Source organism: Capra hircus, chromosome 1 (assembly GCF_001704415.2).
Source record: "Capra hircus breed San Clemente chromosome 1, ASM170441v1, whole genome shotgun sequence".
In the NCBI taxonomy this organism is placed as follows: Eukaryota; Metazoa; Chordata; class Mammalia; order Artiodactyla; family Bovidae; genus Capra; species Capra hircus.
In genome coordinates, this window is record NC_030808.1 from 149575069 (window position 1) to 149593531 (window position 18463).

Here is an 18463-nt window from a genome sequence, read left to right on the forward strand (position 1 = left end):
GGTTCTTTCAGACTGTGGTACTGGAGAAGACTCTTGAGAGTCCCTTGAATTGCTAGGAGATCAAACCAATTAATCCTAAAGGAAATCAACCCGGAATATTCATTGGAAGGACTGATGCTGAAGCTCCAGTACTTTGGCCATCTGATGCTAAGAGCCAACTGATTGAAATGATACTGATTCTAGGAAAGACTGAGGGAATGAGGAGAAGGGGGCAAAAAGAAGATGAGATGGTTGGGTGGGTGGAATCACCGACTTATTGAACATTGAGCAAACTCCTTGAGATAGTGAAGGACAGGGAAGCCTTGCGTGCTGCGCTCCTTGGAGAAGCAAAGAGTTGGACGCAACTTAGCCACAACAAGGGAGGAATTATTTTTCGTAAGTCTATTCTTTGGGGCTAGTAAAAAAAAAATCCACCAAGTTCTAAGACTTAACTGTGCATATAATAAATTCTGCTTGGGAAAAAACTAGTAGCCAAATATTTAAATTGTTTTTAAAGTGGAAATACTTGGTCCACATGCTTTTTTCCCGACTTAACTGTACTTGGTCCTGTTTTAGTTCAATGATCAATGTGAAAGAAGAGAATTGGGTGCTTTTTGGTGCCCTTTCGTGTTAATAGAGGGTGTTTCAGTTTTAATGTTACAGTTATCGGATATATCTACTGGAACACAACTAACTTCATACTCACAAGTAGTGTCATGTTGTGATGCTCCAGGTGGATCGTCGGGGACGAGCAACAGTGGGAGAGCCAGGTCGGACCCAACGCACCAGCATCGGCACAGCGGCGGGCACTTCACGGCCGCCGTCCAGGCCATGGACTGTGAGACCCACAGTCCGCAGGTGAGCCCGGCCTGCCCTCACGCGCGCCCACCACCATGCCCAGGGAACAGTGTGGGTGCCCACGGTCTTTCGAGTGATTGTCACTTACTCCAAAGGGTCATGGCTTCCTCACCTGTAAAAGCTTCTAACTTACATGACTGACATGAAGCAGCACAACCTTGAAATCATTTCCCTCCTGGTTTAGAAATAGCCAAGATTTACTGAGTGCACACGAGCCGCCGCTCCAGGTGCTTTTCCCCTGTGTTTATCTCTTACTTTGGTAGCGTTTTTAGCCTTACCCTGTTTGGATTTTCATTTTACAGTGGGAACTGGGACTTCCTGGGTTCAGGTCTTCCTGAGGCTCATAATCTTAATTACTGCCTCTCCCTCATTATCTTCACCACCAATGGTCCTAGGTTCTGGATCAGTTTGTGGTTTGAATTTTCTCCTCCATGTTTTGTTTTGTGTTTTGAAGTTTTTTCTTTTTTGTTCGGTTGGTTTTTAAACTGATGAAAGAGGATCTAATGAAGTAAAATTTTTTAAGGGGGTGAAGCAGATGGTAGTAGTAAAAATATTTACTAATATTTAAATACTCTGTAAAATAGTAAGTGAATTCATCCTGAATACTGCGTAATGATGTCTATAATGAGAGGCAAGTCTATTATTTAATGAGAAATAAAGTGGGCGTTGATGAACGTCACCCCTGTTGTCAGGCCTGGGGCTGCCACGGGCTGGTGGAGCGGCACACGTGTCCTGACGTCGCCACTCTTCACTCGTGCTCACCAGCCTGCTGGGCGGGCTTCTCACATCGTCTCTTTCTGCTCCTGTTCTCTCCAGTACTTGTTTCAAACTCTTCCTGCCTCTTAGAAGCCTCTCCTCCTCTGTTCTCCCTGACTCGTCCCTGGGTGGGGAGCACTCTTCAGAAAGGAAGGCCTCACGGCCTGTCCCGACACCTTGCCCACCTCCGCCGGCGCTTGTCCGCTGTCTCCCTCCCGCCCCGCGCCCGCCCGCAGCCGCCTGGCCTCTGCTCGCCGCCTTCCCTCCGCGCCCGGCCCTCCCCAGGCGTCTCTGGATGGCCTTCCTCAGCCCGTGTGCTCCCCGCCCCGTGTTCTGCTCTCCGTGGGCTCTGTCTCCTCGCCCTTTGAGAGCCCCGCTGCTGCTGCCATCAGCCTGCTTCTGCGTGAGCACCTGTCCTGCCGTGTCACCAGTGGTCAGTTCTCAGGAGCTGGGCGGGCTCTCGGTTGCTTTTCCCTCCAGTCCGCACTTGCAGTGACGCGGCGCTGGTTTGAATCCCGGGCAGGCTCGCCTCTGCTTTCCCGGACAGCGTGGCCCTCTGCCGCCTGCCCCCTTCCATCATCGCCTCCTCTGGATTCTCTTCTCCCCCTGCCAGTGAAAGTGGGCGTTCTGTGCCCTCTCACCTGACACCCTCCTGGTGACCTTTTGTGCTCCATCTTGATGTCAGTCACTTCACAGCCTGATTTCTGACCTAGACCTCACCCCTGAGCCCCATGCCTTTATTTCTGATCGTCTCCTATCAGTGCCGCACCGGAGGCCTCCACAGCCCAGCCCTACAAATGTGCCACATTGATCCTAGTCATCGCTTCCTCTTCTACCACAGCTCATCTACTTTTATCTGTTCTTTGTACAGAACGGCCCTGAATTTACCCATTTTCTTAGGTCATACACTTGATCCTTGGGTGTTAATCCTTTAGTCTCTCCCTCACCCGCTGACATGGAATCAAATGATAAATAGTGTGGATTCTGAGTATCCTGCATGTGTTTCTGTTCTCTCCACTTCACTCCCCCGACTCCTTGCTACAGGCATCTCTAGCTTATCTTACTGTAAAGATGATTTTTGACTGGTCTTCCAGCATCTGTTTCATTCACCAGTTCACCTCTGTTCTTTCTTGAGCCAAGTAAATAAATGTTCAGTAAAGCAGTCTCATCTGGGTCCATCCCCTGCTTTCAACCAGTTTTTGGGCTTTCTCTTGTACTTAAAAAAAATTGAGAGGGCTTCCCAGGTGGCGCTAGTGGTAAGGAACTGCCTACCAATGCAGGAGACAGGAGACGCGGGTTCGATCCCTGATCAGGAAGATCCCCTGGAGGAGGGCACAGCAACTCCCTCCAGTATTCTAGTTTGGAGAATCCCATGGACAGAGGAGCCTCATGGGCTACTGTTGAAAAGAGTCAGACGCGACTGAGCACAGCAGAGTTTTCAGTGGTTTCTGTGATCTGGCCCCTACCCAGGCATTCTTCCTCTCCATTCACTCTGGTCTTCCGGGAATTTTTTTCATTTTCCGGACCTTATTGTGTTCTCCATCACAGTTCTCACGTGGACTGTGCTCAGCCTGGAATATGCTTTTCCTCTCTCTTTGCTTTGGTGACTACTGTATAGCCTTCTGATCTTAAATATCACTACCAGAGGCTTTCCCTAATTCTTCAGAGTAACCTTCTTTCCTCCCTTTATTCTTCCAAATATATTAATACTGAAAATACATAAACTGTACCAGGATAACATAAGACATTTGTGTTCATCCTGTCCGTATTTAAAGAAGTCAATATTGTGTCTTATTTGCTTCAAATCTTTTTTATTTAATTTTTAAACAGTTGATACATTCACATGGTTTAAAAATCGGTAAACATAAAACGGGGATTCAATGAAAAGTCTTTCCTTCTGTGTTCTCTAGCCGCCTAATTACTGTGTTAATGTTATTAGTTTTATGTAGCCTTTCTGAGCTATTTTATACATACTCAAGCAAATACAAATATATATACTTCACTTAGCCTTCTGCACACAGGTGGTAGGCAGCATACCACACACACTGTTTCACATCTTTTTTTTTCATGTGCTTTACATCTATTTTCATTAGATGTATCATGGAGCTCCTTTTGTGTCACAGAGCGCTCTCCATTCTCCTTGCTCTGTCAGTAACAGTCGCGCAGTGCTCCGTGTCTAGGCACTCCACAAGCCCTTGCAGTCGTTCTCTGCTGATGGACATTTACTTTGCTTTCAGCCTTCTTTACTGCTCAGAATAATGCCATAATGAACAAGCCCATACGTGAATCATCCGCACACACACACAGTTAGTTCACCTGTGATAGAAATTCTGGGACGTGAAATTGTTGGGTCAGAGAATAATGTGGCTTGTCACTTTGATGACTATTGCCAAATTGCTCTCCATGTAATTTTTGCCAATTTAGCTTGCCAGCAGCTGAGTTTTAAGAAACTGGGATCACCTTTGGATACAGTCTGAAATGAAAAACCTAGCATTGGACGGAGTATAGTTACATTTTGTTTATTTCTTTTCATGTATGAATTTGAGGAGTATCACAGCTTAAGAACCATTAGCGTTCTGATTGGAGAAGGAAATGGCAGCCCACTCCAGTGTTCTTGCCTGGAGAATCCCAGGGACGGCGGAGCCTGGTGGGCTGCTGTCTGTGGGGTTGCACAGAGTTGGACACAACTGAAGCCACTTGGCAGCAGCAGCATTCTCTGAGAATTTTCTGCCTGTTTTTCGTCTGGATTATTTTCTAGTATTTCTTGGGACCACTTTCATTGAGTAAATGCTGAATGATCTGTGCTAGCTACTGGTGATAAAGAAACAGGCTTTTCCTTCCTAGAGTTTCCAGTGACTCAGCATATGAATGAATCAAGTGAATAGAAATTGTGAGAACTAGAGAATGAGACAATGCTAAGTTTGCTGGGTGAGGTGTGTTAATGTAAGTAGGCCCGACTGATAACAGACAGAGCCCCCAAAATACGGTAGCTTGAAGACTGTGAAGTTTCTCTTCTGCGTAATGTTCAGAGCGGGCATGCGGGTTAGCAGCATGGCTTGCCCATGTCCTGGATTCCTGACATCTTGTGACTGCCCCTTCCCCAGGGCCTAGTTGTCCGCTGCATCCCGCAGGATGCTGCATCCTGCAGGAGGACTCGGGAGGTATTTTGTAGACTGGATCTGGTTGTGCTATAGGAACTTGCCATTGACCAAAACAGTCACACGGCTGTGTCTAAGTACAGTGGAGACTGGAAGTGAGTGTCGTTGGAGCCACATGCCCAGGAAGAAGAAGTTTTTTGAGGACAACTGGGAGTCTCTGGCCCAGAAGTTAGGGCAACGTTAGCCAGAGTGGTGGGGGAAGACTCTGGAACTGAGACAATGAGAAGCATCCAAGCAGAAATTAGAGATCAGAGCATTCTAGGCAGAAGGGAACAGTATGGGCAAATACTTTGAGATATGTGAAAGATGTTAACCAGATAGAGGAGCAGAAGGAAGATGCTATGTAGTAGGAACCCAGGCAGCAAGAGGAAGGCAGACTGTAGGAGAAGGTTGGAGAAATGAGCATAGTCAATCAAGCAGAAATAGATGTTTTTCTGGAACTCTGTTGCTTTTTCAGTAACCCAACAGATGTTAGTAGTTTGATTTCTGGTTCTGTGTTTTGTAAAACCAACTTGAACATCTGGAAGTTCATGGTTCATGTACTGTTGAAGTCTGGCTTGGAGAATATTGACCATTACTTTACTAGCGTGTGAGATGAGTGCAATTGTGCGGTAGTTTGAGCATTCTTTGGCGTTGCCTTTCTTTGGGATTAGAATGAAAACTGACCTTTTCCAGTCCTGTGGCCACTGCTGAGTTTTCCAAATTTGTTGGCATATTGAGTGCAGCACTTTCACAGCATCATCGTTTAGGATTTGAAATAGCTCAACCGAAATTCTATCACCTCCATTAGCTTTGTTCGTGGTGGTGCTTCCTAAGGCCCACTTGATTTCACATTCCAGAATGTCTGGTTCGTGATTATCTGGGTCGTGAAGATCTTTTTTGTATAGTTCTTCTGTGTATTCTTGCCACCTCTTCTTAATAGCTTCTGCTTCTGTTAGGTCCATACCATTTCTATCCTTCATTGAGCCCATCTTTCCATGAAATGTTCCCTTGGTATCTCTCGTTTTCTTGAAGAGATCTCTAGTCTTTCCCATTATATTGTTTTCCTGTGTATCTTTGCACTGATCACTGAGGAAGCCTTTCTTATCTCTCCTTGCTATTCTTTGGAACTCTGCAGTCAAATGGGTATATCTTTCATTTTCTCCTTTGCTTTTCTCTGCTATTCTTCTCACAGCTATTTGTAAGGGCTCCTCAGACAGCCCTTTTGCTTTTTTGCATTTCTTTTTCTTGGGGATGGTCTTGATCCCTGTCTCCTGTACAATGTCATGAACCTCCGTCCATAGTTCATCAGGCTCTCTATCAGATCTAATCCCGTGAGTCTCACTTCCACTGTATAATCATAATATCATGTGGTAGTTCTGTTTTTAATTTTTTGAAGAACCTCCTCCCCACTGTTTTCCATATAATGGTTGTACTAACGTATATTCCCGTCAGCAGTGTGTGAGGGTTTCCTTTTTTCTGCATCCTCACCAGCAGTTGTCCTTTGTTGTCTCTTTGAGAGTGATGTCTCATTGTGGTTTGGGTTTGCATTTCTCAAGTGACAAATGATGTTGAGTTGCTTTCCTTGTGCATGGTGGCCATCTTTGTGTCTTCCTTGGAAACGTAGTCAGATCTCCTGGCCGTTTTTAAGTCAGATTATTTGGGTTTTTACTAATGAGTTTTATCAGTTCTTTTTATGCTTGGGATATTAGCCTCTTATCAGATATGTGGTTTGCAAATGTTTTCTCTCATTCAGTAGATTGCCTTTTTGTTTTGTTGATGGTTTCCTTTACTGTACAGTAGGTTTTTAGTATAATATAGTCTCATTTGTTTATTTTTGCTTTTGTTGCTTTTGCTTTGGTGTCAGATTGAAAAAATCATAGCCAGGGCTTATGCCAGACTGTGTTTCCTTCTAGGAGTTTTCCTTCTAGGAGTTTTATGGCTTCAAGTCTTTAATCCATGTTGAGTTCATTTGGGGTTTGGTGTAAAATGGTGGTTGAGTTTCATTCTTTAGTATCTGGCTGTCTAGTTTTCCTGACACCATTTAAATTAATTAACTAATTTCTCCTCTGGGTTGCGCACAGGCTCTCTGTGGTCTCCACGAGTAGAGCTGCTCTTTGCTGAGCTGTGTGGGCTTCACTGTTGCGCACAGGCTCGCTCTGGTCTCCGCGAGTGGGGCTGCTCTTTGCTGAGCTGTGTGGGCCTCTCCTGTGGCAGCCTCTCGGTGCAGAGCGTGGGCTGCAGTATTTGTGGTGCCCAGTCTTCATTTCCCCGTGGCCTCGGGCGTTTTCCTGGGCAGGGATCAGACCTGTGTTCCTGGCGTTGGCAGGTGGATTCTTAACTGCTGGACCACTGGGAAGTCCCACGACACCATTTATTGAAGGGAATAGCCTTTCTCCATTATATATGTTTGGTTCTTTCTCACAAATTAATCGACTGTATACACATAGGTTTATTTCTGGGCTCCCTCTTCTGTTCCATTGATCTGTGTGCTGGTTTTTATGCTGGTACCTTGCTGTGTTTGGTTACTGTAGCTTTGTAGTATAGTTCTGTATCAAGGAGTGTGATGCTTCCAGCTTTTTCTTCCTCAGGGTTGCTTCGACTACTTGGATATTTTTTGTGGATTACAAATTTTAGGATTTTGTTCTGTTTTTTTGAAAAAACGCCATTGGACTTTTAATTTTGATAGGGATAGCATTGAATCTGTAGATTGCGTTCAGTAGTTTGGACACTTTAACGGCACTGATTCCCTCTCTTACAGTTGGTGAGCGTGGACAGTCTTCCTGTCGCCTTGGGTCTGCCATGTCTCTTCCTAGTGTCCTTTTTCCATATAAAGCTCTTTCTCCTCCTTGGTTAAATTTATTTCTTGCTTATTTTGTTCTTTTTGATGCCTTTGTAAATGGGATTGTTTTCTTTTTCTGATATTTTATTTTATTGTTAGTATATAGAAATGCAATAGGTTTTTGTGTAATTGATTTTGTGTCCTGTAACTCTACTGAATTTATTATCTCCATAAGTTCCTCATGGAGTCGTCAGGGTTTTCCACATATAATGTTGCACCATGTGTATGCAGCAGCCAGTTTACTTCTTTATTTCCAATTTGGTTGCTTTTTATTTCTTTTTCATGCTCAATAATCTGGATATCTGTTTTAAAAAGATTATTCTTGTGATTTGGAGAGTGGTTCGGTAAATGGCAAGGGTGGAAGATGGGAGTTGATTTAGGAGGCTGTTGTGTTAGTCTAGGCAAGAAATGATAGTGACCTCGGATAAAGTAATGAAGAGATGCCAGATGTGAGTTCTTATTGGGGGTGGCTTTAGTAGTACTCACTGATTGTTTGAGTGGAGGAATGGTTAGGCAGCTAAATGCATAGTAGTGGTTCAGTTAAAAGAGGAAAGATAGAGAGGAGGGGCTTTAGGGTAAAGAATGTCTTTCGGACTGATCAGAAATAACCAGGTTTACTCTCTGGCCTTTTCCAGAAGAAGTTTGCTGACCCCTGGCATAAACAGTGCTCCCAAGGAAGGAAAGTGGCCAATAAAACATACGACCCTATTTATGGGTATAACTTGATAAAAACACTCTTGAAACATATTTGCAAGTTTGTGTTAGAGAGCTGTCTAAAACAGTAAAATTTCAAACCCCTCTCTCTCATGTAAATGCTAATGTAGCTTTTAATTGAAGATTAAAGCTTGGAAACGTCCTGAATAAATCTTTTTACAATCTGCTCTTCCAGGTGCGTCAGCAGTTTCCTGCTCCCCTTGGTTGGTCAGGCACTGAAGCTCCTACACAAGTCACTGTTGAAACTCATCCCGTTCAAGAAACCACCTTTCATGTAGCCCCTCAGCAGAATGCATTGCATCACCACCACGGAAACAGTTCCCATCACCACCACCACCACCACCACCACCACCACCACCACGGACAGCAAGCCTTGGGCAACCGGACCAGGCCAAGGGTCTACAATTCTCCAACAAATAGCTCCTCTACCCAGGATTCTATGGAGGTTGGCCACAGTCACCACTCCATGACATCCCTGTCTTCCTCAACCACTTCTTCCTCTACATCTTCCTCCTCTACTGGTAATCAAGGCAACCAGGCCTACCAGAACCGCCCAGTGGCTGCTAACACCTTGGACTTTGGACAGAACGGAGCTATGGACGTTAATTTAACCGTCTACTCCAATCCCCGCCAAGAGACTGGCATAGCTGGACATCCAACATACCAATTTTCTGCTAACACAGGTCCTGCACATTACATGACTGAAGGACATCTGACAATGCGGCAAGGGGCTGATAGGGAAGAGTCCCCCATGACGGGAGTGTGTGTGCAGCAGAGTCCTGTAGCTAGCTCGTGACTACATTGAAACTTGAGTTTGTTTCTTGTGTGTTTTTATAGAAGTGGTGTTTTTTTCCAAAAAAAAACAAAGTGCAAAGCTGCTTGAATCAGAAGGAGAGTAACACACTGAACAGCTACAGGAGGGCAAAGCTGACTTTTTTTTTTTTTTTTAACTTGAAAAGATTGCAAAGGGACAATGAAGTTTTTAAAAGAGCCATGTCCAAACCCATCTTCTCGGATAGCTCAGAGGCGTCCTCTTTTTGCCGCCCCCATTTTAACTTGCCACATCCCGGTCACGTAGTGGGGTTTTTTGTCTTTCTATTCCACAAAAGTTATTGTTCAGATGTTGGTCTTGCTCATTTGCCAACTAATTTTAAAATAAAAAGGCACTGCACATCATTTGCATACAGGGCCCCATGAGGGTATTTTTCTCCCCCTTTTTGTTTTTCCTCCCCCCCCCCCCCGCCTCCCGTTTTTTTGTTTTGTTTTTGTTCTGTTTGGGGTGGGGGGTGGGAAATTGGGGTTTTTAAGTCCTCTAAACACACTTGGGCACGGAAACGCAGTACTGTAAGAAGAGGGACCTCCAGCTCACACAGTCATCACCTTCAGCTGTATGGAAGGGACAGTTGTATCGGCGTGTGGAAGGCACAGGACGCATGCTGAGTGGCGGGATCAGAGCCCTCCTGTCTGAACCTCCTGAGGAGCAAAGCAGCACTGACCTGGGATCCTGTGGGTCTCCCGTTGCTGAGGCCACAGAGAGAGGAACGGAACGTGACTGGTCTCCCATCCAAGGTGCACTGAGAAGCAATCGACGGGTCAGTCGTGGCCAGTCCTGGGGAGGTCTGAGTGGTGGTCTTTGGGAAAACCTTTGGCCTTATGGATTTGGACTCGAAACTAGGAGAGCCTACCATTTCAGATGCAATCACTTTTGGACATGCTTTTGCAGACAGTCCTTAACGCTGAAAACACAAGAGAATGGGTAATTCAAGAGGCCTTTCTTTTAAAACAGACTTTGGTGACCCACTAATTGTAAGGTATTGCAAGGTCACTTTGCGTGTGTCATAAAGTTGACTTCCTTATTGGTTGAAGGTCACAGAAGTAGTGGTTTGCTTTGATGGAAATAGCTACAGCTGTGTCCCTTCCTGCTTTTTACTTTTTCTTTTGCTTTTTCTCGGCACGTGGTATCTCCACCATTTCTTCTGCACAAAGATGTCTTCTGTTCATCCTGAACATTTTTAAAAAAAAAAATGCAGAATTTTATGTGACTGCTTTTTTGCCTCACAATTATGCTGTGAATTTTACAAAAATTTATTTTCTTTTTTGATAATTTATTGTACCAAAGCTGTTTTTATAGCACATAGATGTCTGTAACCAATAATGTAGCAGTTCTGCACTTTGACACAAGGTGTAACTAGACCATTTTTAAATGTCAGTTGAAAATTATGGCTGTACTATTGCTTAAACAAAACTGGAACTGTTGCTGAATCCATAGCCAATACATTTACAGCAATCTGTGTACTGAACATGATAGATTGACACCTAACTCAAGATTACAACAGCTGTTACATCCTCAATGTGTTCAGGCTTCTGAAGGTAAAGGGACACTGGATCCAGAAGCTATGGAACCAGCAGTTGATTCTTGTATTCCTGATTAACCTACTTGTAAACTTGAAAGCAAGACCTCGATTGCACCAACAGGTCCAAAACATGAGCACGAGTAAAGCAGAACTCGCACGCGTGACCTGAGATGAGCAGGCTGGTGTTTTAACAGGTGCCTAGTTTTGAGATTATGCTGCCTTAATGTAACACAGTCTGGCAGTTGCTAAATTTGTGTTCCCATTTTAAATTGACCAATTTTATGGTGTTATACTTTTGAGCGGTTGAATTGGGAGAATGAAGATAAGAAATTTACCTGTCCAGGATCAAAGAAGCCTAGAAAAGAAGCAGTAATCTACCTCTGCCGATAACCCTGTTCAAAACAACTCAGCAGAAACACCACGTTACTTTTTATTGGTCAATTCCATGTGGCTGACTAGGTCAATTTTTTTCTGAACAAAAGCAGGTTTTTATATGTAAAACAGTGACAAAACACAAAAAGGTTTAAAACTATGTGAATGTGAATGGAAACTTGGGAATATCCGTTTTTATAAAATCACACAAAATTTTTTTTTGTTGTTAATCAGGAAATCCATATTTATTTTGTAATTAAATGTCAAGCCTGTGGATGATTTTTGAACTTGGTAGTTCATGAAGGTTTACAGTGAATAAAAGGATGTCATCTTGAGTCTAGCAATATCAGAAGGAATTCAGTAGTTACGCTGTTTAGGAATATGAAGTGAAGATATACGTGGGTCAGGTCATTTTTTTTCTGTGCTGGTTGCCACATCTTAGCAAGCACCAAAAAAAAAAAAAAAGCCGTTTTTAAACCGCTATTTACATAAAGGAAGTCATCAAAGCCGAAGCTTCTGCATACTGTGCTATGTTGCAGTCCAGTTTTGTGTGCTTTACTACACGGTTTGGTTACAGGGCTTCTGTGCATTGTAAACATAAACAGCATGGAAAAGGTTAAATACCTGTGTGCAGATTGTAAGATCTGGTCCGGACTTGCTGTGTATATTGTAACGTTAAATGAAAAAGAACCCCCCTTTGTATTATAGTCATGCGGTCTTATGTATGATAAACAGTTGAATAATTTGTCCTCAGACTCTTTACTATGCTTTTTTTAAGATTAATTTAAGAAAAATGTAAACATAGTAAAAAAAAAAAAAATCTTCCTATGCAATTAACCTGGTCCAGGAAATGGTCTGGTAGGTATACCAACCAGAAGTTTGAAGTCAAATGTGTAGAAAGGAAAATCATAGTTACATCAACCTAGGCTTCAAAAATCTTGGAAAAAAAGTAAAAATTGGAGGTTTAACAGACGATTTGAATTTTTAAGATTGACTCTTTACTATATTCACAGGTTCTGTCTGATTGAAAATGCTAGTAGTTCGTCATGTTGCGGATGGCGTGGGAATTAGGTGGTTTTCTCTAGGCTTTGACCTGCGTGGACACACGAGGAACTACAAATCATACCCTTCCTCTTGCCCCAGATCCTTGATAGACGTCTGTCAGGGGCTTTCTTGTACAGAGTCTTAAGATTCCTGCCACAGTGAGTTAATCCTCACCAAACCCCTCTCTCTATAAATTAGCCTGTGTAATATACAGTAAGGTAGCTTTCAGGAGGCAGAAGACTTACTGTAAAAGTTGAATGTGATTTCGTTAAGTTCAGATTGACTACATACAATTGCACCTACCACATGTGTGAAAGGAGAACCTCCTCTAGTGTTTTTTTCAGGGTGATGAGCATTTAGTTAGCTAAGTGCCACATTTTATATGTCAGACTCCAGAAAGCCTAGGCTTGTTTTATGAATACTAGAGCTACCAAAAAAAAGGTACAAGTGAAATTCATTTAGGCTGCAGTAATCCTCTCAGGCCAGTAAGATGACCACTGTGTTTGCCAGCTCACCCTCTTTTCAGCTCCTGTGTTGTTAAACTCAGGGGAAGTTAGAATAAGGAAATACAGCAAGGACAGAGCAAATGCTACATTTCCTGTCGGTCCCCCAGTTTTCTCTTGGCCTGCCCTTGCTAGCTCTCAGAACACGAGTTCAGGAACTTCCCTTGTGGTCCAGTGGTTAAGACTCAACGCTCCCGATGCCTGGGTTCGGTCCCTGGTTAGGATCCCGCAGGCTGCCCAGCTCAGCCGAGAAAAGAGTATGAGTTCAGTACTCCTTTTAAAATGTACCTTTAGGTGAAGGGTAATTGCTTTACAGTACTGTGTGGGTTTCCACCATACGTCAGCATTCGTCAGCCGTAAGTACATACACATCTACTCCCTCTTGAACATCCCATCTCACGGTTCTCATTTTTATGTCATTTTTGTCATGTGGCCAAAGCTCATAGGTCAAATGATTCATTTCAGATAGAGAACTTGGTCTTCGTGCCATGTATGAAAACAAATGCGTGAAAGAAATTTTGAAAAATATTTTTTAAGATTAGGGTTGGGAGGAAAACTGACTTTGGCATACTGAGGCTGTATTCGGGTTCTTAGACTCCTGCTTGGGATGTCTGCACAGTGGGACGCCCTTGGTGTCGGGGAGGAACAGAGTAGACGATCTCATTTTCTTAACCGTGGATCTCCTCCCCTAGACTTGTTTCCTAGGGGAAAAACATACCTCAGGTAATTTCTAGTACAAAGAACAAGAAAACCTTGTGAAGACAGCCTGTTCCATCCTTCATCACCCCTCGTTACATCGCTGGTCTGTGCGTCCCCTAAGAACCATCATGTGGGTATCACCTGGGCTCTGACCGTCTACTAGTCATGTCTGCCTGTCCCTGTGCTTAAAGCACTCAGCATACTTTGTAGAAGATTCGCTCACACGGTAAGTGGTCTTTCTCGGGTGTCGTGCAGCCAGGATCCCCCGTTTCAGCCTTTCACAGGAAAGCATGCTAGAAGGGCACAGGTGTTTTTCCAGCATCACCTGCAGGGATGACGTGACCTCAACACAGAAGGGGCCGGAGGTGTTTGTCATCAATTGTTTTCCAGTTTATTACCTGAAATCTTCAAAGACAAAAGTTTTTCTACAACTGAAACACAGCAGTTTAAATACATACCAGAGAACTAGGTAGCACCCCACAGGTTTCAGTATCTGCTTCATTTGCCTGAAAACACAGGGGTTTTGTTCTTTATGTGACGACGAGATGGTCGGATGGCATCACCGGCTCACTGAACATGAGTTTGAGCAAACTCTGGGAGATAGTGAAGGACAGGGAAGCCTGGTGTGCTACAGGCTGTGGGGTTGCAAAGAGGCACGACTTAACGACTCCACACCTCGAGGGTAGATGTTCTATTAAAAACAAGGGTTGGAATAATCTGTATGTTTTCAGTCTTGGCATGTCATGAATTACCTGCCGCCTGCAGCAGGACTTGGGGACGCTGCTCCAAGGGACAAGCCTTCAGCTGGCTTCCTTGGGCCTTAGCTGGTTGTCATAGTCCAGTCTCAACTGGGTGCTGGAGGAACCGAGTCCAGGAATAGAAGTCTGGTTGGGTAGTAAAGCGCATTTTAAATGTAGGCCAGGAAAAATGGGTGGAAAGCTCCCGGTGAAGGATGAGAGAGACAGGCCAGCAGTGAGTGCACCCCACTCTTGGCGAAGGTGGTGCGCTTGGTGGCGTGGGCACGGCCAGCCACGTGCTCAGGTACAGACAGACCCTCGGGGAGTTTTCAGGCCGCAACATGTTGGAAGGCTGTGTAGGAATTTAAAAGTGAAGAAGTGAAAGTGGAGTCGCTCAGTCATGTCCGACTCTGAAGGAATTACATACATGTTTGTCTTAAAAGACTAGTTAATTATGTTTACCGTTAAATTTTAAAAATTGTTAACTTTTGAGTTTGTTTTTTTTTTTAACTCTTTTGGTTTTCCATTCTTGTAGATTATACTCCCAGTATTGACTCGTTAATTCATTTCCTATAATTGCCTCAGTTGTTCAGCTGAAGCTGCAAAGGGGAGGATTCTGAGCCAAAGGGAAGAGAGGGGCAGGCCTTGGGCACGTGGCCCGTTCTCCCCAGGCAGGGTCAGGGAAGCCGGCTGAGCAGCTGGGGCCTCGCTGCCCAGGGAAGGGGAGAGACGGCCGAGCCCCAGGGAGGTCTGCCGGGAAGGGATGGCTTCCCCAGGAGAGGGTGAAGGTGGAGCCCAGGGTGGTGAGTCGGTCCCACTTGACTCACTGCTGTCTGGGAATGCAGTAGCCTAGGGAGGAATGTCACCTCCCTAAACACGGAGGTCGTTTGTGATGTTAATCTGAGGCTTAGTGTTGTAAAACAGCGACCCCAAGGAGAAAGTTTCTGTTTCCATGTACATCACAGGCGAACCCCATCGGTGGATCAGGTAACACGATCCAGGACCCTGAGCTGGGGAAGGAGTTGCCTTCAGGAGTTGTCCAGCAAACCCGTAAGCAAGATGTAGGGGGAAAACTGATTCTGGTGAACCCTGCTGCTGCTGCTAAGTCGCTTCAGTCGTGTCCTACGCTGTGTGACCCCATAGACGGCAGCCCGTGTCCGACTCTTAGCGACCCCATGAACTGCAGCCTACCAGGCTCCTCCTCCCATGGGATTTTCCAGGCAAGAGTACTGGAGTGGGGTTGACATTGCCTTCTCTGCTGGTGAACCCTAAGTGATCTTAAACTGCTAAATCCCTGCTCATCAACTTAAAACAGGAGTTTTTAATCCCGCTGCACATCTGACTACTCACCTCTGTGAGCGTGTGTGCCAAGTCGCTCAGTCGTGTCCGGCTCCTTGTAACCCCACAGACTGTAGCCTGCCAGGCTTCTCTGTCCATGGGATTCTCCAGGCAAGAACATGGAGGGGGTTGCCATGCTCTCCTCCAGGGGATCTTTCCGATCCAGGGATCAAACCTGCGTCTCAGATCTTCCGCTTTGGCAGGTGGGTTATTTACCACCTGTAGAATCTTAAAAAACCACAGCCGTGTTGATCACAGCCTCGGTATATTTGATTCAGAGAGTTGGGGGTGGGGCCTGGGTCTCTCAGGATGACCTGAAAATGCATGAGGCTAACCCAACAAGAGTCTGAATTGAAGACCATTTTAAAATAGTTTCATTACTGGAGCTTATTATACAATTAAGTATATGTCAGTGAGTAATTAAAAGTCACCACTTGGCCTGCATTATAAAATATGATGAGTAAGCCTCCGAGAAAGGCAGAAAACCGCAGACTTCCGTAAGTACATGAAACTTTAGCTGTCTCCTGTCCCCCTCCCCTTTGGGCAGTGGGTTGGCCTGACGTCCTGGCAGAAGCCATCAGGTCTCCCGTGAGAAGGGGGCGTGCTAAGGTGGTTTCCCAGGGGTGAGTCTGGGCCATGCGCAGTTTTGGCAGGACCGGTGGTGGATTCTCCAGGACACCAGCCGCCTGGTCTGAGTGACAGGTCTTTGAGAAGCGCAGTGGCAACAAGATTTGGATTCATATCCTTGCTGTTAATGCTGGGCAAGTTGCTTTATTTCTCTAAACCTCACTGTTATATCAAATGAAAATAGCTATAGTGTGCAGTCTGGGATCTTATACAAGCGTCACTGAGATAATCTACATAAGAATCTTAGCACAATATAGGAGGGGCTCAATGAATATAATTTATAGCTAGGCAGCTTGAGGCCACAGCATGAATGAATCCATGTCTATATAAATTTAACAAGAGCCCTGTGGGAAACTAGGTGAGTCGTCTGCTCCGTGATTATTCACCAGCTTACGTTTATTTCTGGAATCTGTAACTGGACCTTAACATTCCTTTCCCACTTGATTTCGCTACTGCACAGTACCTACAATCTACTTGAGAAGTTGAAAGTTGTATGTTTTGGAGTCTGCTCTGACGTAAGGTATAATATTTAAATATAAATCCACTCCAGTACTATTGCCTGGAAAATCTCGTGGACAGAGGATCCTGGTAGGCTACATACAGTCCATGGGGTCGCAAAGAGTCGGACATGACTGAGCGATTTCACTTTCAGTTTATAAAGGAAGCTTTCTGGAGGCCTAACTATACCAAGGACCCATTTTTTCACAAGCACTATTATCCGACCCGGGCATCATGTGTCCAGTGGCCTTTCCCCTCGTCCCTTTTCCCACTCGAAGGCATATCTTACATGGTTAGCCTTCAGCGATTTGACTTAGATCAGGGGGAAAAGAGAAGGAAGAAATCAGGTCCCAAGTTCATAAACAGCAATTTCATTGGGGAAGCTTTCAGAACTTGGCTATAATGTACGTTTTAAAGGCATTAAGTAGCTAGCTGCCGCTGGCTTTTTTTGTTTTTATCCTTACTTTGTTAATGTGTTTGAGGACTCTGTACCTCCGCCAGCTTGGGGGCCCGTTCTGTGACCCCCGTCTCTGTATTCCTGTGATGCCCTGCGTTCCTAGGGCATACTCCCTCCCTCAGAGAAGCACAGGGACAGATTTTCCCTCTAGTTTGTATATGGCCAATGTTACCTCATCAGAGCCTATGGTTATGGTTAGGTGGAGCTCACGATGGATCTAATGGAATTTAAATCTTCCCTTGAGGTAGGGAAAATTCTCTGGGGAGACAAGTTTCTTGTGATCTTATCACTAAATTTCAAACATTTCAAAAAAGTTGGTTCGAGTTTTTCCATAAGCTATTACAGCATTAGTTGCTCAGTTGTGGCTGACTCTTTGTGACCCCATGGACTGCAGACCGCCAGCCTCCTCTGCCCGTGGGAGTCTCCAGGCAAGAATACTGGAGTGGGTTGCCATGCCCTCCTCCAAGGGATCTTCCCGCAGAGATGGAACCCAGGTCTCCTTCACTACAGGCGGATTCTTGACTACTGAGCCACCAGGGGACTTTTATATTCCAAAAAGTAACAACCTCATGCCTGCCTTGAGTGCTGGAATGTTCTAGGGCTTTCGAGGTCATGTAGGCCCTCGCCACCCAGCAGTGCCTGGGGACCGGCAGTGTCAGCATAGCCCATTCTGCCTGTTAGAAATGCAGGCTCTCAGGCCTGGCCCAGACCTACTCAGAACCTGCGTGTGAACAAGGCCTGTGGGTCCTTCCTCCACACATGCAAGTGAGAGCACCACGGGCTGGACCCGCACGCCACACTGGAGAAAAGCGGAGAGTTGAGCAGCTTGTTCAAGAGGCCACGCCTGACCTGCGACAGCCTCCAGCTTACAGGCCGGCTCCAGCCGGCTCGCCATACTGACCTCAACTCTTGGGATCATGTAACACAGCCTGCAGCTGGACAATCCCTCCAGGTGCTGTGACCACCAGAAGCGGAGTTCCTTGTGGGGCTAATTTAATGTCAATTAATGTAGCACCGTAGAACTGACGCCTTCGAACTGTGGTGCTGGAGAAGACTTGAGAGTCCCTTGGACTGCAAGGAGATCACCAGTCCATCCCAAAGGAGATCAACCCTGGTGGCTCAGACAATAAAGAATCTGCCTGCAATGCAAGAGACCCAGGTTCAATTCCTCGGTCAGGAAGATGGGAATGGTGACCCACCCTAGTATTTTTGCCTGGAGGGTTCTGTGGACAGAGGAGCCTGGTGAGCTACTAGTTCATGGGAGTCACTAAAGAGTCAGACACAAGTGAGCCACTAACATTTTCCTTTGGTATGACCCACCCAGTTAAGGATGGTTTTTCCATTTTAAATGGTTGAAAAACATCATACAGAATTTCATGAGGTGAAAATTACATGTAAGTTAAATTCCAGTACCCATGTATGAAGTCTTATTGAAACACCACCGCATTTTAAACTGTGCGAATTCCCTGTGGTTGCTTCTTGTTTGGAGGCCTGAGCGCTGCGTTGCCACAGAGCTTGCGTGCGGGCATTTCGCCTGCTGTTTGGCGG

General features: G+C 45.2%; 1 protein-coding gene across 6 annotated transcripts in view; it reads left to right on the forward strand.

Moving 5' to 3' along the window:
* DYRK1A (dual specificity tyrosine phosphorylation regulated kinase 1A) overlaps positions 1–11767 on the forward strand; it is a 145013-nt gene extending 133246 nt beyond the window's left edge. For 3 of the 6 annotated variants that reach the window (XM_018052834.1, XM_018052830.1, XM_018052835.1), the window contains 2 exons: positions 713–837; positions 8462–11767. In XM_018052834.1, the coding sequence (XP_017908323.1) occupies positions 713–837; positions 8462–9082 (746 nt within the window). In that variant the 3' untranslated portion in view covers positions 9083–11767. The remainder of the gene's footprint in view (positions 1–712; positions 838–8461) is intronic. The other 3 variants (XM_018052842.1, XM_018052841.1, XM_018052838.1) reach the window with 2 other exon arrangements.